Genomic DNA, 14,873 nt, shown 5'->3' with positions numbered 1-14,873 from the left:
GCCCTGGAATAATTACTAACAGCATATACTTCCTTTTAAAAGTATTACCAAATGGGAAGATAAATTATATGGTCACTCTACGTATAACCCACCATTAAGTCTTCCTTCAAGGTTAAGCTAATTTTCAGTTTCTGGATGCCTGAGATTGCTGGGTTTTGTATAAACCAACAATCAAGTGCTTTAGACAGATGAACATAATCATTGCTGGGCTTTCCCATCTACCAGCAGGGAGGAAGAATAGTAAAATGGCACAGGACAACAAATAATTTAAGAGGTCTGATGTGGTAGGATGCACTATGAAGAGAGAATTGATAAAATTCATTTAAGAAATTCAAGTTGATTTTGTCCAGTTTCAAGTAATGACAACAAAGATACCTATTTTGCAACCATAGACCAAAACCAGCCTACCTTGATATATTAGGTAATTGTTAAATAAAGCAAATATGAAGATCTGCTAGGAAATGTTTACTTTACTCAAAGCCTATAGTAATACTAACTCTTAAAATCAAGTGGGAAAATGTATCTCTTCATTAATGTAAATGATTTATTTTGATCTAGGTTTAAAAATATCCCTTTCCCTAGCTAATTAGATGAAAGGTAATACGCATTAACTTCTTTCTTCTGTAATACAGAATTCACCTCAGAAGACAAGTCTAGAAAAATCGCAGGGAAATAATTACACTTTCATAAAACAAAAATGGGAAACACTTTCTTAGGCATGATTCAAGGTATAAATATGGGAGACACGGAGTAAAACATTAAGGAATACTATTGCTTAGTGGTTGTCACAGAAGATTAAATCAAAACATTCAGATGGCAATTATACTAGTGGTCTTCAATACATGTTAACTCAGGCAAATTACTAAAATCAAGATATTTATCATTCACTTTCTGGCAGACACCAAAATCTCTTCTGCTCTTATTACTTCAGAGGACAAATGGATGACATTCTCCAAAAGAATAAAACAGAACTAAATAAAAGGCACAAAAAAGTAAAGTGCTTTGGCACTGAATTTTCTGGTTATTCGGAGTTTAAGCCAAAATAGTATTCTGTTTCATACTTTAATTCATGGTAAAAGCAATCTTTCAAGGGTGTATCTAGTTCTACAAACTTACTTCACAGATAAGGAAGTAAGTCCAAGATTTGTCCAAGATAAAGCTACTGAATAGCAGAAGTAGGCCTGGATCCCAATTCCAATGTCACTATCATCACAGAACACCTATTTCTTCACAGGTCTGTAAGCCTATTCCTTATCTTAAAGCAGCCATTTGTTTTCATTCTACCATTTCTTAGTAAGACACTATAATCAGAGCTATCAGTCTTAGCTGTAGTTACATCTAAATATGACAATAAACTAGTCAGAACCAGCTACTCTTTCACTTTAAACATCATTTAAAATATTTCTAGAATGTACTTGTATTAGTACACTTCTAAATAATTTTGTTTTTGTCTGTTTACAAATATTCTAGTGTGTTAAGAGGCAAGTGGCCTAAGTATAAAAAGGGAGTCCAAATATAGGCTTGTTAGGGTTTAAAAGGCCTCAGGCTTAAGTCGGTGGCATAATGGTGAGTCCCAAGCCTAGAAAGTCAGAAGTTAGAATCTGGCTTTAGCCATGCAAAGGAGGCTACTGGAAAACAGGTACTCCAAACATCCAGAGAATTGGTTTCGAATAGAGAAAACAGACTACACTGTCCTTTTTTTGTCTGAGAAGATTCCAAAGAACTTCTGGGCACATGGACACTTATAGAAGTAATGCACTTAAGAGGGTCAAATGTTTATATAAACATGCCTTAATGTGTCAGGAGATGTAGTCATAACTTTCTGAAAAAAGCAAATTGCATTTACCTAGGCACAACTCATCCCAATACCTGGTATGCAGATGATTGGTGTATACTTGAATAAAATACAAAGCAGCTGGAAAATACAATGACATCTCCAAAAATAAAGTGCTGAAATTTGGTCTCTGGGAGAGTCAAGTTAGCAAATACCACAAAAAGAATAGTACCTTACACTTCTATAGTCCTTTCACTAATGTTTTATTAAATCATTAGCCACTCAAACAGGTATGCAGAAATGTTAGTAATCTCCACTTTATAGCTTAGCTAAGTAGTAATAAATCTGGTACTCAAATCTAGTTCTACTAAACCAAAATATCCTTATGTGCTCCTTAACATGTCATATAACATAGCCGTGATGAAACTTTTGAGTATTACATATCACACAAAAACACAATTATACTCTCTATCCTTCAGTGTCACAGGTCTCAAGTATGGTCTATTGAGCCCAGCCGCACCCCCCCCCCCCAACCTTTTCACTGTTCCTGAAGGGCAAAGCTACTTTCAAAAGAATACTAAGATGCTATCTGCATTCTTCACTGTGTTCATATTTGCACTGGTGGTGTGAAAGAAATGGTGGGTAAAACTGCTGCTCCCTTGGCATTTTGCCTTTTGACATTATAAAATTGGTGGTGTATTTTTGTTTAGTGGTCTTTGTTCATATCCGAGAATTTCCACTTGTATCAAAAGACAAAACTTGTCCAAGTTCTAGGTTTTTCCTAGATTTCTGTTACTGAAGTTTGGGTTTTATTGTTTGTTTGCTTGGTACTTGTAAGCTTTTGTTTCTGTTTTTGACTAAGGAATTCTCTTCTGAAATAATATATAACAATAAAATAACTTTGACCTCCACTTGCACATAGCCTAAGGTTGCATCTTCTTCCTTAGCTTTCTATTCATGTCCACATGATCATACTCTCCATGCTCACTCCTACTAATGGGCAAAAATAAGATAGAAGGTTAGTAAAGATTGGAGGAAACTATCTCTATTCAATTCCTTCTGTCACTAAAAATCTTTCATGAAAACTTCTACAGACTTAGTGGGTTTAGCCCAGGGGTAGGCAAACTTTCTGACTCGAGGGCCACAATGGGTTCTTAAACTGGACTGGAGGGCCGGAACAAAAGCATGGATGGAGTGTTTGTGTGAACTAATATAAATTCAAAGTAAACATCATTACATAAAAGTGTACGGTCTTTTTTTTTTTTTAGTTTTATTCATTTCAAACGGGCATGGGCCGTAGTTTGCCCACGGCTGGTTTAGCCAAACTACTAAAGAAAAAGAGCCCTAGTTGGGTTGGCTCAATAGATAGAGCATTGGCCTGCGGACTTAAGAGTCCCAGGTTCGATTCCGGTCAAGGGCACATGCCCAGGTTGCAGGCTCGATTCCTAGTAGGGGATGTCCAGGAGCAGTCAATCAATGATTTTCTCTTCTCTCATCATTGATGATTCTCTCTCTCCCTTTCCCTTCCTCTCTGAAATCAATAAAAATGTATTTTTTAAAAAGGTCAGAGTTATTTTATAAATATCTAAATTAAAATTAAAGAGCTAATTGAGACAGCTCAATTAGTAGGATATCAACAATATGGTCATTCCATTACTTTCATGATAAACAATGAATGCAAATTCTCCAACTGTTGATCAGAAGTATTTCAGGAGAATTTAAAAGAAACAAAAAGGAAAGAAAATGTATACTTAGGATTTATTTGAAAGTTTAAGTTAAAAACAGAGGTAATCTTAAAGAAATCATGCAATCATAAATAACTTTATTACTTATTTGAAAAATCCACGAAACCTAAAAGTAAATAATAAATGTATTTAAAATTTTAAATACTATACACATTTTTGCATACCAACCGTTAAGAAAAAACACATTTTAGGGTATAACCATCTTTATATTTAAGTGAAAGTATAGATTACTAATACTAAATTACTGAAAACAAGATTCAATTAATAGTTACAAGCCATTTATATTCAGATTCGGTACTTACCTATACTAGAGGTATAATCAGTGGCTCCAAAGATCAACTCTGGTGCCCTATAGTACCGAGAACAGATATACGAAACATTGGGTTCTCCTCGGACCAGCTGCTTTGCACTAACAAAAATAAAAAGCAGGAAAATTAAAAACAATCTAAACCTTAAAACTGCTATCATGCACAAAACTAAATGTTTATCTAAGATTCATGTAATTCCAATCATGTCAGGCATGAAAAAGAAAATATGAACCATAACTATTTCAGACAAAAGAAACATAATTTTAGCAATATATTAATTTTAAAAATAATAGTAATTTTTAAAGACTACATTTGTCAACTGTCACCTAAGGAAAAAGAGATAAAAAGTCACAGAAGGATAAATGCTTAATTTCTTCTGATCCTCTGGTTCCCTAAATTCCACCCCTGAAATACAAAGGAAGAGTTGAAAAGTAAGAAGTATCCATCCCCACCAAAAAGCATACTAATGGATTATAAAATATAAGAATGAATACTTTTTACCCAATGTCTTTTTAAGGGTAAGGAATTTGCTACTCTTTTATAATCTGATTTCAGAGTGGAGTGAATATCCTGAGATTTACAGACCCAATCTATTTTTCCACCATCTTAGTCAATTTATTAACTATCTAAACATTCAATACCCATTAAAAAAGAGAGGCTCACTTCTTAAGAGCAGAGATTATTCACAGCCTATGCATTATAACTCTGCTGTCCTGAGTTTACATGTCCTCTTAATCCAACTTTTCTTCCAAAGCTTTGTGGCATGTATTTTAAACATTACAATAAATTAAAATCAGTTTCTTTTGAGATGTCTCACAAGATTAACTTGAAGACACACTGAAATAAATTGCTGTAGAAGCTAACTATTTTGACATGCAATAATAACAAAGATAAATACAGGAAATGAATACGAACAAAATAAAAATAAAAAGTGAGTAACAAGAAAGGTAAGAAAAATTTGAGGCAAAGGTACAGAGTAGAAATGAAAGTGGTCACAAGGTTTTCAAAGTTTGAGCTTCCTTTTCTTTCATTTATTTGTGATTCATGATAACTTTGACCTTAACCTATTCTTCCTATATCACAAGTTTTGAAGGTCAGAGACAGTTTATTTTTTTACATTCTCCACAAGTAACTGACACAAAGCAACCATTTTATAAGTTAATAAATATTATAATCCCTGTTTTTAGGCTGCATAAAAATTGTGACACTTTTCAGCACTAATTGATAAGACTTTTCTACTTTATAATTTCTTTAATTAACAAGACAGATTCTAAGTTTATAGTCAGAAATTTACTATTAGATAAAGAAGTTAAGATTGGAAACTCCACAGCCTCTAGATTTCTTCACTACTTGATGGAGTTACCTTCTTTCTCTTCAGGTAACGCTGGCTGTAACTTCCTGCCCTTTAAGGATTGAGCATTCAATATAGTGGTCACATATAGTCCTAAGAAAGCCCAACTAGCCCTTCACCTAACTTCCAGGCCCTACTTCATCTAGTAAAGATTTACTAACAAGAGTCATACTGTTTTGTTCAAGTCACCATCAACCTGGCACTAAGGATCTAAACTATATCCTAAAGTCTACTTGCCCAAACCAACTGTTAAAAACAAAAAAGCCAGCAAAAACAAAAAAGCCAGCTTTGTTATCAGATCTATTGAAAAGGAGCTATTACCATTTAAGTGAAATCCCTATTTTAAATACATCAGAAAAAAGTGATTTCTATGTGCCAACGGAATGAACAACAGCCAAAGTGTTGTCACTATGGTGAAAAGAGGACCTCTATTAAACTTGATGTCTCTTAGTCTTTTTACAGTCCATACTAATTAGTCACTCTCAGGGGATAAGATACCACATAAAAATAAAACTCATATGATTTGGGCAGTTTGTCCTACAGATAATAGTAGTGCTTTAAAACATCAAATGAGTTCTGATTTAATATCCTTCACCCTTTTCTGATAGTTAAAGGGACAAAGTTATACCTGCAAAATGAACTGGGTCCCATAATAGGTGTCTGAAATTAGGAAACTGTAAAAAAAGGAATGGTCTGGAAGAGAACACCTTTGTGAGACTAAGAAGGATTAACTCACAGCAGAGCAGATGTGTTTGTTATGACTCTCTGAAGAGATAGCCTGTGGAAAATACATCCAATATTAAAACTAAACTTTAAACTATTGGTTGATATAAAGAGGTAGGAATATAGGTATTAGTGGGTCAATATCTATAAAGAGCTGAGTTAAAAAGTAAACTGTGTGAGAATGAAAAATTAGATTCCCAGTTCTGTGGAGATGTTTTAGGGATGGGGAGAAATGCATTGCTCGAGGTGATTACACTAGAGAGGAGGTAGTAGGTTAACTGCCCAAGTTTCATGGGAATATAAGGTTGGTTTCATGTTGGCAGGGTATATCAGAGGCACAAGATGCTGAATATTATGGAGAAAGAAAGGATGAAGTCTTATTACACAGTATATTACACCAAGGGATGAATTTAAGAAAAGATAAAGTGCACTGAAATTTGCAGAAAAGAAGGAAGAATAACAGACTAAATTACAGAGGAAAAGGAAGAAAATACAGCTACTAGAACTTCTACTTCACCTTTCAATTGAGGTTAACTCTGAAGTTAAAAAGATATACAGTAATACATAATAACTTCTTAAAAATTAGTTAATTAGTTAATTTAAAAAGGGAGTATAATATGTATATATATATATTTTTTTATTGCTTAAAATATTACAAATAGTACATTTTTCTCCTTCCCCTCCCCGCCCCCCGACATTTCCCCAGCCTCTCCTACCCCCCAGTGTCTTGTGTCCATTGATTATGCTTATATGCATGCATACAAGTCCTTTGGTTGATCTCTTACCCCCTACCCGGACCCTCCCCAGCCTTCCTGCTGTAGTTTGACAGTCTGTTTAATGCTGCTCTGCCTCTGTATCTATTTTTGTTAATCAGTTTATAATGGTCTTTATTATCTATAAATTAGTGAGATCATGTGGTATTTTTCTTTCACTGACTGGCTTATTTCACTTAGCATAATGCTCTCCAGTTCCATCCATGCTGTTGCAAATGGTAAGAATTCCTTCTTTTTTACAGCAGTATAGTATTCCAGTGTGTGTATGTACCGCAGTTTTCTAAACCATTTATCCGTTGATGGGCACTTAGGCTGTTTCCAAATCTTAGCTATGGTAAATTGTGCTGATATGAACATAGGGATGCATATATCCTTTCTGATTGGTGTTTCTGGTTTGGGATATATTCCTAGCAGTGGGATCACTGGGTCAAATGGGAGTTCCATTTTTAACTTTTTGAGGAAACTCCATACTGTTCTCCACTGTGGCTGCACCAGTCTGCATTCCCACCAGCAGTGCACGAGTGTTCCCTTTTCTCCACATCCTCACCAGCACTTGTCCTTTGTTGATTTGTTGATGATAGCCACTCTTGACAGGTGTGAGGTGGTACCTCATTGTTGTTTTGATTTGCATCTCTCCAATGATTAGTGACTTTGAGCACGTTTTCATATGTCTCTTGGCTTTCTGAATGTCCTCTTTTGAAAGGTGTCTATTTAGGTCCCTTGCCCATTTTTTGATTGGACTGTTTATCTTCCTTTTGTTAAGTTGTATGAGTTCCCTATAAGTGTTGGAGATTAAACCCTTATCAGTGATAACATTGGCAAATATTTTTTCCCATGCAGTGGGCTTTCTTATTTTGTTGATGGTTTCTTTAGCTGTGCAGAAGCTTTTTATTTTGATGTAGTCCCATTTGTTTATTTTCTCTTTAGTTTCCAATGCCCTAGGAGATGTATCGGTGAGGAAATTGCTTCAGCATATGTCTGAGACTTTGTTGCCTTTGGATTCCTCTAGTATTTTTATGGTTTCCCGTCTTACATTTAAGTCCTTTATCCATTTGGAGTTTATTTTTGTGTAAGTTGGTGGTCTAGTTTCATTTTTTTGCATGTATCTGTCCAATTTTTCCAACAACATTTATTGAAGAGACTATCTTGACTCCATTGTATGTTCTTGCCTACTTTGTCAAATATTAATTGAGCATATTGGTTCAGGTCGATTTCTGGGTTCTCTATTCTATTCCATTGATCTATATGTCTGTTCTTGTGCCAGTACCAGGCAGTTTTGAGAACAGTGGCTTTGTAATACAGCTTGATATATGGTATTGAGATCCCACCTACTTTGTTCTTCTTTCTCAGGATCGCTGCAGCTATTCGGGGTCTTTTTTTATTCCAGATGAAGTTTTGGAGTGTTCGTTCTAGGTCTGTGAAATATGTTGTTGGTATTTTAATGGGAAGTGCGTTGAATTTATAGATTGCTTTGGGTAGTATGGACATTTTAATGATGTTGATTCAACCAATCCATGAACATGGTATGTTCTTCCATCTGTTTATGTCTTCCTCTATCACTTTTTTCAACGTCCTGTAGTTTTCTGAGTAGAGGTCTTTTGCCTCTTTAGTTAAGTTTATTCCTAGGTATCTTAATTTTTTTGGTATGATGGTAAATGGGATTGATTTTTTAGTCTCTCTTTCTGTAAGTTCATTATTGGTGTACAGAAATGCCATAGATTTCTTGGGGTTAATTTTGTATCCTGCTACATTGCCAAATTCAGTATTTAATTTATTTAATACATTGCCAAATTCATGTATTAAGTCTAATAGTTTTTTGATGGAGTCTTTAAGGTTTTTTATGTACAATATCATGTCATCTGCGAATAAGGACAGTTTTATTTCTATATATATATTCTTGACCTTGCTTTTAAAAAAATCCTCACCCAAGGATATGTTTATTGATGAGAGAGAGAGAGAGAGAGAGAGAGAGAGAGGGAGAGAAAAACATCAATCAGTTGCCTTCCATACATGGCCTGACTTGTATCAAATCCGCAAACTAGGCAGATGCCCTGACCAGGAATAGAATCCACCACCTTTCGTGTATGGGATGATGCTCCAACCAACTGAGTCACACTGGCCAAAGCTTGCCCTTGCTTTTTAAGTTTAGAATTTCTCAGAGATCATTCCTTTTCAATTTATAAGGAGCTACCTCATGCCATTATTTATCTGGTCATTTTCTTACTGACAGACACTGATAAACAATGCTGTGACAAAATCCCTGTACATACACTATTTTGTATTTCTAAGGGAATAATTCTTAAGAATTAAATTGCTAGATGATAATATCGATTTATAATTCTGACAGAATTTACCCAAACTACCTGAAGCTGCACTAGTCTATAGTCCCTGAATAAGCATTACAGTATTTTTAGACTGACATTATAAAAGAAATATGTTTTTTAAAAGCATATGGAGTGTAAAGGTGAGGTGGGAAAGGAGGGAAGGGAGAAGAAAAGAGAGCTAGCTTACCTTCCAAAGTCACAGAGTTTTAATACAGCTGTATCAGGGTCCAACAAGAGGTTCTGTGGTTTAATATCCCGATGGCAGATTCCAAAGGAATGAATATAGGCTAAACTTCGAAACAGCTGATACATATACAACTGGAAAAAATAGCAAAAATTAATTGAATAGTTTCTCTCCCAAACAATCAGAATCCTTAAGCGAGTAAATAAAGTAACAGATAAGGTGAAATGCTGGGGATTATTAGTACTCAATCTTCCTTTAACAAGTTGCATGTCATTTCTAGGTTCATTAGCTATTTAAAGTTTCATTAACCATATAATATATTTACACCATCCTCTACTAACTTAAAAAAGAAAATTTTACAATGTGCCTTATAATTTTTTATTTTAGTAAGATTTCAAAACAAATCCAAGATGTGTTTTTTTCAAATGGATAAAAAGCTGAGGGATATTTCAAATCATGTGACTAATAAGAAAGTTTAGACCAAAAGCCAAGTCTTCAGTTTTTAAGTTCATCATTCTTTAAAAGTATTTGCAGTTTCATCTTTAGAATAATAATTTTCTGAGATGTCAGTCCCAGAGGTTATCGATGCAGAGGATTGGAAAAATTCACATGTGAACTGAGAAAATCTATAATCAGTGATCTATCAAGATATCAGTGACCCCATTTAATAGCATCACTATGCTTCCTATTAATATCCTTAAAAAATAAGTAGACTTTAAAATGCCATTTAAAAACAGATCCTAGCTGACTACTGACATAATTTAAAAGAATATTTGTTCAAATTTTACTTGGGGAAAAAAAGCACCAAGAAACTGGATCTGCATGGAAGAAAGAATCAGACTCTTGACTGAGGAAGAGAGGGACTTTATAAAGAAAGTGAGTACAGCTGACTCTTGAACAACATGGGTTTGAACTGCATGGGTCCACTTATATATGGATTTTGTTCAACAAATATATTAAATAATTTTGGGGGGAGATTTCCTTACTACTGTGAAGCAATCACATCTATAACACGAGGTTACCATAAAGTTATCATATTGTTGCTTCTTTATTTTCAATGCATGTATTGTTATAACTGTAAATAAATTGAACTTCTTTTTCATATTATCTTTTCAATATTTATGCTTAGTGTTAGTAATACATATAATATCTATAATGTTTTGGATAATACAAGAAAATAATGTTACAGGTACTGAAAGACAATTTATCAGATGATAAATCTTAAATAAACAGATGATGCAAACTTAAGAGTATCAATAAATGCAGTGTAGTACTGTAAATGTATTTGCATTTGATTTCCTTACTAACTTTTTTTTTCTAGATTACCTTATTGTAAGAATATAGTATATTATACATATAACATTCAAAATATGTATTAATCAACTACATTATCAGTAAGGCTTCTAGTCAATAGTAGGCTATTAGTTAAGTTTTGGGGGAGTCAAAAGATAGAGGTGGATTTTTGACTGGAAGTGGAAGTAGGGGAGAGTGTCAGCACCCTTAACCCCTGCATTAAAGGGTCAAGTGTATCTTAAACCTCCTGTTTATCCTAAGGTCCATGTTCTGGTTCACTTTAAATTTTTCTGGCTACACCTTAGAAAGACTTTTGAAATGATTCAACACAAAAATACCAGTGACTTGATAAAAAACAACAAAAACGATAATTAAAGTTCAGATAGAGCATTGTCACAAGGCATCATATTTAGAGGCTATTGTTAAGACATTAATTCAAGTTAACATGACACCTGCTTTCTTTCCAACAGGCCATGATGAAAACTACGGACAGGTAATTTCAGTGCATCCTTAACATTATACTGAACTACAGCTGGAAAAGTTTAATGCTTCTTTAAAATGAAGCATAATGTAAAAATGTATAGATAAGATCTTCAATTAGGTCAACATTTTGTCACCAAAGTTAGAATTAAGGAATTTAGATATTTATATAACTTAAAAAAAAAAATCCTCACGCAAGGACATGTTTCCCACTGATTTTTAGCGAAAGAAGAAGCGAGAGGGAGGGAAGGAGAGAGGGAGAAACTGAAGAACATCGATGTGAGAGAGAAACATCGATAGGCTGCATCCCTTATGCACCCCAACTGGGGATTGGACCCACAACCTGATATGTGCCCTGACAAGGAATTGAACTTGCAACCTTTCAGCGCTCAGGACATTGCTCCAACCAACTGAGTAACACCAGCCAGGTCATTCATGTAACTTTTTAAAAGCTTCATAATTCTAATATTGTATCATTGTTCACAGCATCAACCTCCAAGTCCTAAAGCTTACTTTCAGAATTTTAAGAGTTTAATTCACTGCCACTACAAAAAAAAAAAAAGTCCCCATGAGATATTGAGTTCATAGACATTAATTTACTAAAGACAATGATGTCTAGGTCAGCAAGAATCAACAGGAAAAAAAAATGTTTTCTTTGTTAAATTTGCTTAAGAGTTTAAATAAGGTTAAAGTATCTTTTTACTATATTCATTCATCTCCCATTCTCTTCACTTTATCTTTTGAAAAGTCAATATAAAGAATGACTTTTTATTTGACTCTGTAAAAGTGTATTTATAGGATAACTGAGAGGCTTACTACACTAGAAAGCAATAACAAGATAAACAACTGGTCATTATTCTAAGAACTTTACATGCATTATTTCATTTAACCCTTATGTAATAGGTACAACTATTATTTCTATTTTATATATAAAGTAACTTAGACACATAGGTTAAGCGATTTGCCCAGTATCATATACTTAATATTCTGCAGTGTCTTGGGTAAATATGCCTCTTTTTATTACTATTTCTTTATTTGCCTTATTCTTATTCTAAAAGTACAAAAACATAATTATTAAATAGCTTGATCACTAAGTTAAAAAGACTAGAATGATAAACTCTTAGAAACTCAGATTATCTAGTTCATTTTGAAATTTGAGATTTAACAACAACTGTAAAATCAAGTGTGTTTCACCATTTGTTTATTTAATTATGTAATCACTCTGTGATATACACATTTGTCCTAAATTTTACAAGAGATCACTGAGGCCCATTAGCAGGTTGAACACAATCTGAACCCAGTTGCAAAATTATTAAATCTAACTTCAAGTCCAATGTCTTCTCACCTCTGTGCTACTAAACCTGTTTAAAACTCATAGAATAGCAATTTTATTCATGATTCATAAAAATGCATCCAGCTCTTGTGTACCCAGACCCTATCCTTAAACATGTATTTATTAACTTAAAAAATTTCAAGATCAATGATTTGCCAGGCATCTGTTTTAGAATTATGTTTAAACACTCAATTATGAAAGTTATTAATCAGAAAAGCAAAGGTGCTATCTAACGATCAACAACTATAAAGTGACCAGTACTATAAAAGGGGTGAAGAAAGAGGTCTGAAGCAATAAACTCATAAAACATACTCAACTCCCTCAGAAAACATGAAAGTTAAAGAGTCACAAAAAACTACAATTGCCATTTTGGTAACACGTTTGCCAAGTAAGTTCTTATTAAATGATGAGGTCTGTGAAGGCAAAAGTTACTTAAGGAAAAAACAGTATGTCCATTAACAAGTGACCAGCTGAATAAATTAGGATACAGCCATGCAACAGACTAAAATAAACAGCTGTAAAAAAGAAAGGCAAAATAGCTCTATCTATCTACCTCCAGAATACATTTTTATTTATTTTTTTACATTTTTAATTTTAAAAGGTAGAAGAATGTATACATTATATAACCATTTACATAAAAAGGAGATGGAGTGATAAAACAATTATGTACATTTATTTACTTAAAAATTTTGAATATTCAATTCTGAGAGGGGTGAGGAATAGGGTAGAGGAAACGGATAACAACACCTAAACTTCTTAAACTGCATATATTTTGTTTTATAGATTTTACTTTGGAACTAGGTATTTTCTATTTTGATGGAAAATTAACTTCAAAAAAGCTTAAAACACAATCTATAATAAAAGTAAAATTAAACAAAGCTTAGCAGGACATAATCACAGACAGAAACTATTCACTGTTTATTTAAAATAGAGAAATTTGACTGTTCATCTAATGCAGTGGTTCTCAACCTTCTGGCCCTTTAAATACAGTTGGTCATGTTATGACCCAACCATAAAATTATTTTCGTTGCTACTTCATAACTGTAATGTTGCTACTGTTATGAATTGTAATGTAAATATCTGATATGCAGGATGGTCTTAGGTGACCCCTGTGAAAGGGTCGTTTGACTGCCAAAGGGGTCGCGACCCACAGGTTGAGAACCGCTGATCTAATGGAATGTACCATGGGAATAAAAAAGAGCTGCAAAAAGATCTTAAATTATTTTTAGCTGGTATTGGTAGTGCTGGTATTGCTATCCTAAGACTACTGTATGCATAGTATGGGACAGAACAAGTAAGTAATTATACCGTCATTAAAAAATGGAATTTTTAGTGTAAAGAAAAGGAAATAGAGATGGATGATTGTTAAGTCCCTCAAAATTTAATTAGAAAGATAGCCCAGCTGGTGTGACTCAGTTATTGAGCATCAACCTATGGACCAGGAGGTCAGGGTTCAATTCCTGGTCAGCACACCATGCCCAGGTTGCGGCTCCATCCCTGGTAGGGGGCGTGGAGGAGGCAGCTAATCAAATGATCCTTTCTCTTCACTGATGTTTTATCTCCCTTTCCTTTCTTCTCTGAAATCAATAAAAATATATTTAAAAAAGAAAGAAAGAAATATCAATATGAACTCAGAGTGTATTTATCATTGGGGTGAATAAAAAGATGCAATTTATCTTTGAAAACAATCATCCACATATTTCCTAGCTCTGTCCACTAAAAAGACTTAAAAACAATAACCAACTCTATGGTAAGTAGCACCCCCAATATCTAGACCAGCCGTGGGCAAACTACGGCCGGGCCGGAACCGGCCTGTTTGAAATGAATAAAACTATTGAAAAAAAGAGACCATACTCTTTTATGTAATGATGTTTACTTTGAATTTATATTAGTTCACACAAACACTCCATCCATGCTTTTGTTCCAGCCCTCCGGTCCAATTTAAGAACCCATTGTGGCCCTCGAGTCAAAAAGTTTGCCCACCCCTGATCTAGACTGTGATCTCTGAATACCATTTCCCACTAAAAGAGTAAGTTCCCCTGAAGAAAAGGCTCATTCCAACTCTGCAGAAGAAATGTATAAGATGAACCTAGAGTACTGTCATGATAGAAAGCAATGAAGCTATCAAAGATTACTAAGACTTGTCTAAGAAGCTTTAAAACAAACACAACAACAACAAATTACTCCTTGGTCACCTTTGGAGGGTGCTATGGAACCAATAAATTATTATAAATTTTGATAAAGGTAAATAATCAAATACATAGCCTGTCTTATATAAACTGTACCTCAGGGTAATGACACAGCTGACATAGAAAATTTCTATTTATGGAACTATTCTAGCTTATAAATTAAGAAGGAATAACATTAAAATATCATTTTATGACCACTAATGAATTAATGGATTTAGGCAATTATCATCAATGGCTACAAGCATCACAAAAAGAAAGATATTATATTCTTCCTTAGGAAAGCACCCAAACCTATATATGAAATATTCTTGATTCCTACAAAAAAAATTATCTAATATCAAATTTACAGGAAATACAGAGAAAAGTAATATACTATATTGTACTGCAATAATCCAA

General features: G+C 33.9%; 1 protein-coding gene across 4 annotated transcripts in view; it reads right to left on the bottom strand.

Annotated features, from left to right (window-relative positions):
• Positions 1 to 14,873, bottom strand: part of GSK3B (glycogen synthase kinase 3 beta) — a 176,349-nt gene that overhangs the window by 62,647 nt on the left and 98,829 nt on the right. For all 4 annotated transcript variants that reach the window (XM_081086889.1, XM_081086888.1, XM_081086887.1 and 1 more), the window contains 2 exons: positions 9,186 to 9,316; positions 3,822 to 3,928 (listed from right to left, as the gene is read on the bottom strand). In XM_081086889.1, the coding sequence (XP_080943015.1) occupies positions 3,822 to 3,928; positions 9,186 to 9,316 (238 nt within the window). The remainder of the gene's footprint in view (positions 1 to 3,821; positions 3,929 to 9,185; positions 9,317 to 14,873) is intronic.

Source organism: Myotis nattereri, assembly GCF_964212035.1.
Source record: "Myotis nattereri genome assembly, chromosome: 3".
Lineage (NCBI taxonomy): Eukaryota > Metazoa > Chordata > Mammalia > Chiroptera > Vespertilionidae > Myotis > Myotis nattereri.
Note: the sequence above shows the minus strand (reverse complement) of the source record. Positions and strands in the feature narration are given on the sequence as shown.